At 45.2% G+C, this 14,647-nt stretch overlaps 2 protein-coding genes across 3 annotated transcripts in view; one reads left to right on the forward strand and one right to left on the reverse strand.

Moving 5' to 3' along the window:
- LOC137373011 (complement factor H-like) overlaps nucleotides 1-14,647 on the reverse strand; it is a 621,771-nt gene that overhangs the window by 351,710 nt on the left and 255,414 nt on the right. The gene's annotated exons all lie outside the window — the stretch shown is intronic.
- aspm (assembly factor for spindle microtubules) overlaps nucleotides 1-14,647 on the forward strand; it is a 103,468-nt gene that overhangs the window by 39,166 nt on the left and 49,655 nt on the right. For both annotated transcript variants that reach the window (XM_068037705.1, XM_068037707.1), the window contains exon 18: nucleotides 9,055-14,184. In XM_068037705.1, the coding sequence (XP_067893806.1) occupies nucleotides 9,055-14,184 (5,130 nt within the window). The remainder of the gene's footprint in view (nucleotides 1-9,054; nucleotides 14,185-14,647) is intronic.

A 14,647-nucleotide genomic window follows, 5' to 3' on the forward strand; every position in this document is an offset into this window, starting at 1 on the left:
CTCTGAATTTAGCATTAAGTTTGGTTAGAAGTACTAACTGAGTTTTAATCTCTTGAGCCATTCAAATTTCTGCCAGTCCCCCCTCACCCCCCCAGCAGTTGGTGCTGAATTTTACTGAAATATCACAGCAGCTCCACGGCGCACATCTCTTGCATACACTACACACTTTCTCGGCGGCAAGATATTAAAATTCAACCCTAGTTGTCAGGCTTAACAAATTGATGACGTCATGCAAAACTTTCAACAAAGTATAAAGATTCCTGATATCTGTTGGAACAAACGTGTATAAGATAAAATTGGTTTGGATGCAACCTTTTTCCATTTCCAGGAGCTTATTTGGAATCTGGTCATGGGTATTCCTGTTGATCCTAGAGAACCTGGCACAGATTTCAGTTCAGATTGGCACTCATTCTGTAAGGGTAATTAACAGAAAAATTGGAAATTACACTCACAGATGGAGTGTGGATGCTCTTGTGAGGTTAGGATTCAATTACAAACATTAACACTACTCTGAGCACAATATTACCTCTGCGCACAGGTAGTCAGACTTCATTTGTGGAACACTTAACTGGGTTTCAAATAGCAATAAATAATATTTTTACAACTGTTAAACAAAATACTTTGGTTGGAAACATAACACATTTTCTTGCAGTAAATGAAAGTTTATCCTTTCCTGCTCAGCATCCGCATGTTCCTGTCATTCCACCAGAACTGAATTCTATCCTTCAAAAAAAACCACCCCTGCTGAACAAGTGATCTCCTTCCTGGCGCTCACACCTATCCCGTTACGGAGACAAACTCTTCTGCTGTATTGTTTTCAGTGATCTGTCTTGCACCATCAAAACACAAAAACACAAGAAAGATGAATCAACTGTGGCTAACAAAAGAAGTTAAAGATTGCATTAGATCAAGGGAAGTGGCTTATAAGGTTGCCAGGAAAAGTGGTAAGTCTGAGGATTGGGAGCAATATGGAATCCAGCAAGGATGGCCAAGAAACTGATAAAGAAAGGGAAAAGAGAATATGAATGCGAGCTAGCAAGAAACAAAGGCGGGCTGTAAAAGCTTCTTTAGGTATGTGAAAGGAAAAGATTGGCAACGGCAAATGTAGGTCTATTACAGGTGGAGACCACAGAACCATAGAAAAGTTACGGCATAGAAGGAGGCCATTCAGATCATCGTGTCTGCGCCGGCTGAAAAAACTCGCCGCCCAATCCAATCCTACCTTCCAGCACCTGGTCTGTAGCCTTGAAGGTTACAGCATTTCAGGTGCATGTCCAGGTACCTTTTAAAAGAGTTGGGGTTTCTGCCTCCACCATCAATCTGGGCAGTGAATTCCACACACCCACCACCTACTGGGTGAAAACGTTTTTCCTCTTGTCCCCTCTAATTCTTCTACCAATCACCTTAAATCTGTGCCCCCTGGTAATTGACCTCTCGGCCAGGGGAAACCGGTCCTTCCTGTCTACTCTATCTAGGCTCCAAATAATTTTGTACACCTCAATTAAGTCATCCTCAGCCTCCTCCGTTCTAAGGAAAACAACTCTAGCCTATCCAATCTTTCCTCATAGCTGCAACTTTCAAGCCCTGGCAGCATTCTTGTAAATCTTCTCTTTACTCTCTCCAGAGCAATTGTATCCTTCCTGTAATGTGGTGTCCAGAACTGTACACAATACTCAGCTGTGGCCTAACCAGCATTTTATACAGTTCCAGCATTACATCCCTGCTTTCGTATTCTATACCTCGGCCAATAAAGGAAAGCATTCCGTATGCCTTCTTCACTGTATCTACCTGTCCTGCCATCTTCAGGGACCTGGGGACGTGCATTCCAAGGTCTCTCACTTCTTCTACCCCTCTCAATATCCTCCCATTTATTGTGTATTCCCTCGCTTTGTTTGCCTTCCCCAAATGCATTACCTCACACTTCTCTGGATTGAATTCCATTTGCCACTTTTCCGCCCACTCAACCAAACCATTGATATAATTCTGGAGTCTCCAGCTATTCTCTTCACTATCAACTACACGGAGAATTTTTGTGTCATCTGCAAATTTCCCAATCATGCCTCCTACATTTAAGTCTAAATCATTAATATATACTGCAAACAGCAAGGGACCAACACTGAGCCCTGTGGAACGCCACTGGAAATTGCTTTCCATTCGCAAAAACATCCGTCGACCACTACCCTTTGTTTCCTGTCACTGAACCAATTTTGGATCCAAATTGCCGCATTTCCCTGTATCCAATGGGCTTTCATTTTTCTGACCAGTCTGCCATGTGTGCTGTTGTCAAAAGCCTTACTAAAATCCATATAGACCACATCCACTGCACTACCCTCATCAAACCTCCATGTTACTTCCTCAAAATTCAATCAAGTTAGTAAGACATGACCTCTTAACAAATACATGCTGACTAACCCTGATTAATCTGTGCCTTTCTAAGTGGCAATTTATCCTGTCTCTCAGAATTGATTCTAATAATTTACCCACCACCGAGGTAAGACTGACTGGCCTATGATTATCTGGCCTATCCCTCGCACCCTCTAAACAATGGTACAACGTTCACAGACCTCCAATATTCTGGGTACCTCGCCTGTATCTGGTGAAGATCTGAAGATGATCCTCAGAGCCTCTGCTATTTCCTCCCCGACTTCCTTAAACAACCTGGGATACAATCCATCCAATCCTGACGATTTTTATACTTTAAAGGATGTCAGATCCTTTAGTACTTGCTTATCGTATCTAATATTTCACACTCTTTGTCTTTTACGACAATGTCTGCACTATCCCTCTCCTTTGTGAAGACAGAGAAAAAATTCATTAAGAACCCTGGCCACATCTTCATCCACGCATAAGTTACATCTCTGATAGGCCCTACCCTTTCCTTAGTTATTTTCTTGCTCTTAATGTACTGATAAAACATCTTTGGGTTTTCCTTGATTTTACCTGCCAATAAATTTTCATGTCCTCTCTTTGCTTTCCTAATTTACTTTTTTACTTCACCCTTGCAATTTCTATACTCTTCTAGACGTTCTAAAGTATTAAGTTCTTTTGTGACTGTTATAAGCTTTCTTTTAGTGCTTTAACTTACCCTGCATGCTTCTAACTAACCAGGGTGCTCTAGATTTGGCCATACTCCTCTTTATCTTTGTGGGGACATGGCTACACTGTGATTGTAGAATCTCGCTTTTGAATGCCTCCCACTGGTTTACCATATAATTTTTGCACTCAGAAATTTGCCCACATATTTGTTCTTCTATCTCCCTCTCACTATTTGGGGTCTATAGTACACTCCTAGTAGCGTGGCTGCCTCTTTTATTTCTGAGCTCAACTTGTATGGCCTCATTGGATGATTCATTTAGCATATCATCCCTCCTCACAGCAGTTATTGATTCCTTAACCAATAATGCTACACCCACTCCGTGGCAGGACACAGGAAAATTTATAATAGTGAATAGGGAAATGGTGGAGAAACTAAACAATTACTTTTACTTAAAAAAAATTAGTATTAATAAAGAGACAGTAATTGAAAAATTAACTGAATTGACGGTTGATAAATACCCTGGACCAGATGAGCTACATCCCAGAGTGTTGAAGGAGGTGGCTCTCAAGGTAGTGGATGCATTGGGGGTTATCTTTCAAAATTCTGTCGATTTTTAGGAAGGTTCCTGCAGGTTGGAAAGTAGCAAATGTAACCCCACTATTTAAGAAACAAAGACCGAGGTCTGGATTTTGTTCCCAGCCCGATATAGGATTTCATGGTGTGGCGGGGGGGGGGGGTGTGGGTGGGGGTGTGGGAAGAGAATCAGTGAGGCAGTGGCTGCCACAAATGCCTCTGCATAAATTTAAATTTAATTCGCGGTGATCTTACCTTCAGTTCCCAATCTTGAGCTCGTCATGCGGCATCAACATGCCTTCAGTTACCTGTCCAAGAGAAGCTTGCACCACCGAGTTGGGGAAAGGGTCAACTCTGCATGATTTGTATGGGAAAGGGAGGCAGGCAGAAGGGGACAACTCTGCATTATGTTGAAGTGGTTGCAGGGCTGGCAGCCTTTTAAAAATGGCGCCAGCACTTGCTCCTGTATCAGGTGATGCCATGAACGCGTCGCCAATGCTGCCCCACCACATGATTTGGGGGGCGGCTGCCGTCAATATGTTAAGTGGCCAGCTGCTGCATCATCGCGGTGGCGTGGGTCCCATGCGGGGTGGCTGCCATTTTCTGCACCCGCTGCTGCTACCGGCGGCGGGACAACAAAATCCAGCCCAGAGTGTTTGTTAAATGGTGAGAGATTGGGAAGTGTTTATGTCCAAAGGGACCTGGGTGTCCTTGTTCATGAGTCCCTAAAAGCTAGCATGCAGGTACAGAAAGCAATTAGGAAGGTAAATGGTATGTTGGCCTTCAGCACAAGGGGATTTGAGCACAGGAGTAAAGAAGTCTTGCTGCAATTGTATAGAGCTTTGGTGAGACCGCACCTGGAGTACAGTTTTGGTCTCCTCATCGAGGGAAGGATATGCTTGCAACAGAGGGAGTGCAACGGAGGTTAAGCAGACTAATTCCTAGGATGGTGGGATTGTCTTATGAGGAGGGATTGAGGAAACTGGGCTTGATGGAATGTTGCCCCTGACTAGTGAGTCTAGAACTACGAAACATGGGCGGCGTTGCGTGGGGCATGAAGATTGCTCCGGATGAGGCCCGCCACCAAGCTCAATGCCGGCGGGGCCCGCTTGATTTTGGCGGTGGTGGTGAGGCCTCATGTCGCTCCCCCCCTGCTGCTCAGCAACGGGACCTCAATTTAAACATACAAATGGGCACTTCTATTCATTAATATGCAGGTCGCTGTGATTCAGGCAGCAGGTTGTGATCTTCATTCGGTCATGTGGCACTCGTGCCTTCACTTTCACGTCCATGAAAAGCTGGTGGCATAATAGCGCCAGTCCTCAGTGCCTGTGACGGTAGGTGTGAAGCTGCAATGCCCAGGTTTCAACTCTGCATGTAAGAGAGGTGGATGGGGGTCTGCAATGTCTGGGTTATAACTCTGCACGTAAGAAGGGAGGTACCCTGTGCCCTACTACCATAAAGGGGGTCACTCTGCGCCCACTAACATTTGACAGGGGGCTGAAGGGGACTGACCCTGCAATCGGCCAACACTGTTTGGGGGAGTGGGGGGCAATAGCACTCCATGATCCCTTTTGTGTGGGGATGCTGCCCCGCTTCTATGCAAAGCTAAGACGGGCAATGTCATGCCATGCCATATAGGTGATGTAGGAACACAGCAGAAGCACCAATTTACGTCACTCTCTCCCCTGATAGGTGCCATTGACTTACTGAAGGAAGCGAATTCACCTGCAGTGTATAGATCAGGATGATCTATCCTGTCTTTTTGATCCAAGTGCCATGAGGAGCCATTGCCCCCGGAGGCGGAACCATCAGGCAGGCACAGCCCACATGGAAGCTCATGGAAGCGAGCAGCAGAGCCACCAAAGTGCATTCGACGCCAGAGAAGACAGCGGGTCTACTTGCCCCGCATAATATACCTGCAGAAGTCGGAGTGCCAGTGTCAGAGGCGAATGCTGATGTCCAGAGGCGGTGATGCATCTCTGTGCACTGCTGAATGATGACCTGTAGCAGTGCACCCTATGCCTGAGCCCTCAATGTCACTGTGGCTCTTAACTTCTACACCTCCGCATCATTCCAGGGACCTACCGGCGATCTGGGTGGCATTTCACAGGGAGCAGGACACTGCTGTATCAGAGAGGTCACCGATGCCTTATACAGGAGGGCCAGTAACTATGTTCGCTTCAGGACAGAGCCTGAGACTCAGGCCCAAAAGGCCGTCGGATTTGGGGCCATTGCGGCATACTCAAAATGTGCTTCCGCTGCCGGGACAGATCGTGTGGGGCCCTACAGCACTCACCAGAAAGAGTAACGCATCGTTGCTCTATGTTGTGCTCTGCGCAACTTTACAATACACAGGAGGGAGGCCTTGCAGGATGATGAGAGACAGGAGCAGGAGACATCCTTGGACGATGAGGACATGGAGGAGGTGCAGCGGCATACGCGCATGGTAGGACGAAGATCATCGAAGCATCGCACTCCGAGCAGCAAAGAGCAAGGGATGCTTGGCAGCACCTTATTGCTGAGCGCTTTCAGTATCCCTGAGTTGCAGAATATCCTCCCCATGTCACACATCATCGTGCTTCATCTGGTAGGCAGTCTTCTGCATCTGTGACATCTGTGTCTCCACCATTACTGGCAGCATATGACTGAGCCATTGCCCATGTGACTGCACCCATGCAGTGCCACATCATGCATACTGGCATGGTGATGTTTTTCCTTACATTGGCATTTCTCTCAGGTCAATGATGTAATGGGAGGAGACATAGTCCGCACGTGCTGGCATGCGTCATTCACACAGTAAAAAGGAGACGCCTGTTAGAGAAACATTTTATGAGTACTAATCAATGCATATACGTTTCACCCGTGATAACCCATAGGTGTCATGGTGTCTTTTTTAACCGTTTGCGGGTGCTCTTTTGCAGTGCAACCTGTGCGTTAGCAGCTTGACTGGAGGCAGGCTACTGTTCAGGACGCCCTTTGGCTTTGGATGACTTGGGCGGTCGTCTTCTTGACACATGAGGCCTGGAGGGCCTCGGCTGCCTGAGGGCCTCCTGCACCAGTGCAGGGCTGTCCACAGATGTCGTGGCTGCTGGAGCTGGACTCACCGGCGGAGGGGCTGAGGAGCCGGTGTCCACATTGGAATCGCCTTGTGGAGGGACCCCAGATATGGACCGCTGTCGTGTCTCCTCCCTCTCAAGGCTTGTAGGACCCTTGCTGCTCTCCTAAGAAGGACCCGAAGCAGAGACAGTCTCTAGGCCCTCTTTCCCCCCACATCTATTATTGCAACCAGCTCATGGCCGAGGTGAGGGTATGCAGGGCCACCATCCTCTCCGTGGAAGAAGCCATGCGCTGATTTGCCTGGGACATGGCAGCTGTCATGGCCTGGATGGACTGCCCCATCGTCCGCTCATGTCTGCGCCTGGCCTGTGGCATCTCCACCAGATGTTGTCTTACCTCTCCCTGCAACTCCAGCATGCTCTCTGCTGTCGACACCAGAGGGTCATCAACCTGGGGCCTGGCCAGCCACAATCCTCTGACTGTCAGAGTCCTCGGCTGTCTCAGCCAGCTGCTTGGGCACATGGTGCTCTGACCAGCTTGTAACCTAGACTCTAAAGCCAAATGGATTCCCACCGAGGTGAGTGTCTTTGTGCTGGTGGAAGGTGCGGGAGTGTCATGGTACGCTGCATCCTCTCAGATTGTCGTCTCCTCAGAGGTGCTAGCACTATCCAGGGCCTCTGCCACCTCGAGCATTTGTATCTTTTGTATCATTGCAGGGGCAATGTGAGGAGCACAGATTTAGGTTCACAGGTATACGTATCAATAATATGACAGCATTGTGAATTCAAAGGAATTGTTTCAATTAATCATTGCGTTTGCCAAAGAGATGTATGTTCACCCGGGAATCCAAGCTCCATGTCTGCAATGGAACGGCCTCCCTGACTACCATGTAGTTCGAGGGCCTCCTCTTCAGCCTGGGATAGTGGTCTGATGTCCGGCACCCCTCCGCCAATCCTGGAGGACTCCCTCGCATTTTGCGCCCTCTTTGCCTGGAAGAGCAAGGATGCAGATGTATAACATTGCCATACGACGTCATGACACTTTGCACAACAAGGGTGCTACAACAAAAGGTGGAGAAACAAACAGTGTGTCAGACAGACTCAGCCTGTCATGTAGGTGCCATGTTCTGGGATGCAAATGAGGGTGCATTCTTTGCCACATGCATACGCCCATGTGGCATCAATCCTCCCCACCCGACCTTGTGTTTGACCTGGCAGTGGCACCCATGTGCCACTCTGTGGGCAAACTCAGGTCAGGTCAGATGGGGCCGCAAAAAATAGCGCCACTTACTTTGCTGTGCACATGAAATCGTCAGCCTCTTGCGGCATTGGACCCAGTCTCGGCGGTTGACCCCATGGCAGCTTACGTTATCTGCAATCTCCATCCAGGCTTGCTTGATCAGGCAGGAGGGCCTCTTCTTGCCATCGCTGGGGAAAAGGACCTCCTGCCTTGCCCGTGCAGCCTGGAGCAGAGTGAGCAAGGAGGCATCATTTAACCGTGGGGCCACCCTTTCTCGCTCCTCTGCCATCTCCTGGACGTTGCTGGGGTCTTGGTCTCCTGTGTTGGCTTGTCAGCTCCAGCACCAAGGTTTTTAGATCGATTCTGTCTGTCTGCAGGGGTGGCCGACCCAGGCACGCTAATGAGCCGCCGCAGTTGGAATTGTGGCAGACTGAGTGTACGGGCTGCCATTTTTCTCACCCGCTGCTAGATCCAGCCCATTGTCTCAGAATAAGGGGTAGGCCATTTAAAACTGAGATAAGGATGAATTTCTTGATTCAGAGGATGGTGAATCTTTGGAATCCTCCATCCCGGAGGGCTATGGAAGCTTAATGATCGAGCATATTCAAGACAGAAATTGATAAATATCTGGATACTAATGACATCAAGGAATATGGGGGTAGCATGGGAAAGAGGCTTTGAGGTAGATGATCAGCCATGATCTAATTGAATGGCAGAGCAGGCTCGACAGGCTGAATTGCCTACTCCTGCTCCTGTGCTCCTAAAAGCATGTTATTGCAACAATTGGTCTGTGTATATGGTCTGGGAGAGTTAAACCCATTGTCCTTTAGGTGCTGTAACCCTGCATCCTGCTTTCAAAGGGGTCTTTGATCTGGGTTCCTTAATCTTATGGTAATCAAAACCCCTGGTTTGTCTCTGGGTGGAATTGGAATGAGATCACATGCTTTCTCTGACTGTCCATTTTACATTGAATTAAAGATCACGGTTTTTAAAATGTAATCTTACTATAAAGTCCAGCAATCATAACAGGCAATGGAGATAATTTTTTGGTTGCTGGCCTAATTTCTAATGGTAGCATATTCCCCATTTGTATTGATGCATTCTTCTGAGTGTATAATTTTTTTTCCATTTTATTTGCATAACAGGCTTATTGGCGAGGCTATGCTGGTAGAAGACAGCTTCGGAGAATGCAACACTATTGCATTCTCGTACAAAGTCACATAAGGATGAAAATCGCAGTCACCACTTATAGACGTACTGTATGGGCCGCCATTGCACTTCAGAGGCATTTCAGAGCACATCTGCTAGCTTTAGCTGAACGAAGGAATTATTTGAAATTGAAACAATCAACTGTGATGATACAGTCTGCATTTAGAAGGTGGAAAGCTTGCAAAATGGAAAAGCAGACCAAGGCTTCAGTAGTGCTACAGAAATATATAAGGGGATTTCTCTGTCGATACCAATACAAAAGGCTTCAACGGTCCATATCCTTGATACAAACATATGCTAAAGGATATCTTGTAAGAACTGAAATCAGCAGGAGGAAAAATGCTGCTATTACGCTACAGAAGCACGTAAAGGCATATTTGACAGGAAAGCATGAATATGTTACTTATCAGAGATTGAAATGGGCTGCAGTAGTATTTCAAGCTGCTTACCGTGGCTTAAAAGTGAGAAAGCTCTATCGCCAAACGAAGTCAGCTATAGTAATTCAGTCCACTTTTAGAATGTACCAGCAACGAAAGAGGTTCATTGCTATTCGGAAAGTGGTTATCACCATGCAGACTTTAGTAAGAATGCAGTTGGCTCAAATTAGGTTCCTGAAATACCGTCAAGCTGCCATTATCTTGCAGAGACGTTTCAGAGCCAAGCAACAAGGGAGGAAAGAGATGCAACATTATCTAAAAATTAGACAGGCAGTTGTAAAGGTGCAAATAGCTTTTCAGAGATGGCGAGCCCAAAAAGAGATTAGAAAAAATCAAGCTGCCGTTACAATACAGTCGTGGTACCGAATGTGTATAGGAAAACAAAGATATTTACATCAAAAAGAAAGTTGCATTAGAATCCAGTCGTGGTATAGATGCTGCATTGCTCAACATGTTTTTCGCACTATGAAAACTGCAGTGCTGGTCATTGAATATTATTACAGAGCTTACAGAGAAGGAAAAGTGCAGCATGTGAAGTATGTATTGATGCTCAAGGCGGCAGTAGTCATACAGGCTCACTTTCGAGGTATGAAGGCTCGGCAACTTGCCAGAAAAGTGAAAGCTGCAAATATTATTCAGTCGTATTGGCAAATGAGAAAAGAAAGATTCAAGTTTTTGCATAATAGACAATGTGTCATTGCAATGCAGGCCCATGTGAGAAGATGGCAAGCTCAGCGAAGATACTATTCAATGAAAGCTGCAGCTTGTGCATTACAAGCCCGTTTCAGAGCTATTTCAGCTCAAAAGAAAGCTCAGTCTGAGTACAAAGCAATAAGGTCATCAGCTATTGTCTTACAATCTGCATACAGAGGGTTACAAGCAAGACGACAATTTTGGCTGTTACGGTCAGTTGTAAAGATCCAGTCTACTTTCCGTGCATATGTTTCACGAAAGAGATTCATGCAAATTAAAAATGCTACCATCAAAATTCAGGCTTCTGTGAAAATGATCCAAGTACAGAAGTATTACAAGTCTCTTAAAAATGCCACAACATATGTCCAGAGGCGTTACCGGGCTAACAAGCATTGTTTGGAAAAGCGAAAAGAATATTTGAAAAAAAGGGAAGCTTGTATACGTCTTCAGTCTGCTGTTAGACAGTACTTAATACAAAAACAGTTGCATTTGTGTAGGCAAGCTGCAGTTAAAATTCAGTCCATTTTCCGAATGCATAGACTAAGGAGTCAGTATCTTCGGATCCACTGTGCTGCGGTCATAATTCAAAAAGGATTCCGTTCCCACCGTGAAGGAGTTTATCACAGGCAGCAGTTCCTCAGAATCAAAGAAGGAATAATATGTTTACAGGCAGCATACAAAGGTTACAGTGTGCGCAAAATGATTAAACTGCAACATAAAGCAGCCACCAAAATCCAGGCAGTTTTCAGAGGGCATGCTTCAAGGGTCAAGTACTTGGCAATGCAAAATGCTGCCATTGCAATCCAGAGATGGTACAGGAGTTGCAAAGTTGGGCAGCAGCAGCGGCTTGAGTATCTTAAAATTAGAGCAGCGACGATTATTCTTCAGGCAGTATGCCGTGGATTATCTGCAAGAGAAAAATTAAAAATGCAACATAAAGCTGCAGTGACCATTCAAACTGCTTTCCGAAGGTTTAGAGTGCAGCACCAGTTTGGAGTGTTAAAGAGCGCTGTGGTAAATGTTCAGCGTCGTTTTAAGGCAAAATTGATGGGGAGAAAAGAACGTCAAATATATCTGGAAATGTGCCAATCAGTAACGACACTTCAAGCAGCTTATAAAGGTATGATTGCAAGGAAAGAATTTTATAGAAAACGGCAAGCTTGTATTATGATACAGTCTTATTACAGAATGCACAAAATGCGTGCACAATTTCAGACTAGGAGACTAGCGGCAGTAATAATACAGGATCGATTCAGGGCTCATGTGCAAAGAAAACGTGAACGTCAAAAGTATCAAAGCACAAGGACTGCTGCCATAGTGTTACAAATTGCATTTCGTGCAATGAAAACCCGGAAAAAGCTGAAAATAATTCACAGAGCTGCTACAATTATCCAAGCAGCAGCTAAATCTTTCTTAACCAGGAAACATTATACCACTCTTAGAGCTGCTTCAGTTCTACTGCAAAGGCGATTCAGAGCTTTGGTATTGAGCAGAAAGCAACGAGGAATCTATCTATCTGTCTGCAGCGCAACCTTAGCTATACAAGCTGCTTATAGAGGCATGAAAGTTAGGCAAGAGATTCAGCGTAGGCACAAGGCAGCAGTAGTAATACAGGCGACATTTAGGATGCACAAGGTGTGCCTTCCATATCGGGCACTGAGACTGGCAGCTATGATAATACAAAGCCAGTATCGAGCTCATCTTCAAAGGAAAACTGACCGTAACGATTACATAAAGATTCGTAACAGCATTCTGCTTATTCAGGCTGCGTACCGTGGAATGATTGTTCGAAAGCATTTGAGGAGCAAGCATAAGTCTGCCACACTGATACAGACTTATTATCGAATGCACAAGCAGTGCCAGTGCTACAGGAGACTCTATTGGGCAGCAACAGCTGTACAGCGAAGATACCGAGCTTGCAAAGTCAGAGATGCTCATGTGAAACAATATGATGCTCTGAAGAAAGCAACCATTCATATTCAAGCTGTTTTCCGTGGTATGAAATCAAGGCAAGAAATTCAGAGAATTGGCAAAGCTGCAGTAACTATCCAGAGAAGATTTAGGGCTTATAATGATAGAAAAAAATATCTGTCTCTTAAAACTGCTGCTACCATAATCCAACAGCGATACCGTGCACTTGTGCTTGCGAGGATTCAGCAACAGAAATATTCTTCTGTCCGTAATGCAACCTTATCCATACAAGCTGCTTACAGAGGAATGAAATTACGGCAACAGATTCAGTGCAAACACAAGGCAGCAGCAGTAATACAAGCTGCATTTAGGATGCACAAGGTGTGCCTTCAGTATCGGGCACTGAGACTGGCAGCTATGATAATACAAAGCCAGTATCGAGCTCATCTTCAAAGGAAAACTGACCGTTACAATTACCTAAAGATTCGTAACAGCATTCTGCTTATTCAAGCTGCATACCGTGGAATGATTGTTCGAAAGCATTTGAGGAGCAAGCATAAGTCTGCCACACTGATACAGACTTATTATCGAATGCACAAGCAGCGCCAGTGCTACAGGAGACTCTATTGGGCAGCAACAGCTGTACAGCGAAGATACCGAGCTTGCAAAGTCAGAGATGCTCATGTGAAACAATATGATGCTCTGAAGAAAGCAACCATTCATATTCAAGCTGTTTTCCGTGGTATGAAATCAAGGCAAGAAATTCAGAGAATTGGCAAAGCTGCAGTAACTATCCAGAGAAGATTTAGGGCTTATAATGATAGAAAAAAATATCTGTCTCTTAAAACTGCTGCTACCATAATCCAACAGCGATACCGTGCACTTGTGCTTGCGAGGATTCAGCAACAGAAATATTCTTCTGTCCGTAATGCAACCTTATCCATACAAGCTGCTTACAGAGGCATGAAATTACGGCAACAGATTCAGTGCAAACACAAGGCAGCAGCAGTAATACAAGCTGCATTTAGGATGCACAAGGTGTGCCTTCAGTATCGGGCACTGAGACTGGCAGCTATGATAATACAAAGCCAGTATCGAGCTCATCTTCAAAGGAAAACTGACCGTGACAATTACATAAAGATTCGTAACAGCATTCTGCTTATTCAAGCTGCGTACCGTGGAATGATTGTTCGAAAGCATTTGAGGAGCAAGCATAAGTCTGCCACACTGATACAGACTTATTATCGAATGCACAAGCAGCGCCAGTGCTACAGGAGACTCTATTGGGCAGCAACAGCTGTACAGCGAAGATACCGAGCTTGCAAAATCAGAGATGCCCATGTGAAACAATATAACGACGTGAAGAAAGCAACAATTAGTTTTCAGGCTTTCTACCGTGGGAAAAAAGCCCGAGATTTGGCAAAAAAAATTAAGGCGGTCCGCCGTATTAAGTCATTCTTGCAGATGTGCATTACCAGAAAATTATTCTTGATTCAGAAATCCGCTATAATAACACTGCAAGCAGCATTCCGTGGTTATCGAGCAAGGGTATGCTACAGAGCAATGAGGCTTGCAGCCATTTCAATCCAAAGCTGGTATAGAGCCTGCATAATGGGCCGTTCACAGCTTGTACAATATCAGTCCATGAGGCATGCAGCTGTCACAGTTCAGGCTGCCTACAGAGGTATGGTTGTTCGGCAGTGGGTTAAACAGAAATGCGCTGCTGTTAAAATTCAGTCAGTACTCCGTATGATTCAGGATAGGAGGGCTTTCCTCAGACTAAAATCTGCAGTAATTGTAGTGCAGTCTCACTACCGTGCTCATGAGGCTAGAAAACTATATTCAGCGTATAAAGTAGCAGCTGTTGTATTGCAAGGACATTACAGATCCTACCTCCTAATGAAGCAACAGAGATCAACTTACTTGTCACACCGGCAGATGATCATCAGGCTTCAAGCCAGAATACGAGGAGTTATTGTCCAAAGAAGCTATAAAAAGCTGCTTCAGAGCACCACAAAAATTCAGGTAATATTTCAAGTGGTGAATTTAAATTAACTGTTCTATGTAAATTGGTGTTCCATTGTAGTGTTGAGGTTTGAATATAGTTGAAAGTTAAATTTGTGAACAGAAATTAAAATCTGACTTCATAAAAACACTTCCTTAATTGATTGGGGATGATCAAGAGAAGAGGCATATTCCAGTTTGTTCATTATGATATTGGGTACAGCGAAGGCAATGGAAAAACTTCATTTAATTTTCTTTGCTCTCCTCTGACCTCCTTTCTCTCTCACCTTTTAGTTTTGTATCTTTCTCTCCCTCTCGCTGTCTCTGTTCAACTCTATGGGAAGTTTTATGTTGCCAAATGGGGGAGTGATTCATCAAGGAAGGGCGCCCAGACAGCTGGCTAAATTTACAGGTAGCGAATGTCAAATGCTGATTAAGAAGAGACCAGGCCAGGGGTTGGAGAGCGATATACAAATAGAATGTT

This window comes from Heterodontus francisci, chromosome 8 (assembly GCF_036365525.1).
Source record: "Heterodontus francisci isolate sHetFra1 chromosome 8, sHetFra1.hap1, whole genome shotgun sequence".
Classification (NCBI taxonomy): Eukaryota; Metazoa; Chordata; class Chondrichthyes; order Heterodontiformes; family Heterodontidae; genus Heterodontus; species Heterodontus francisci.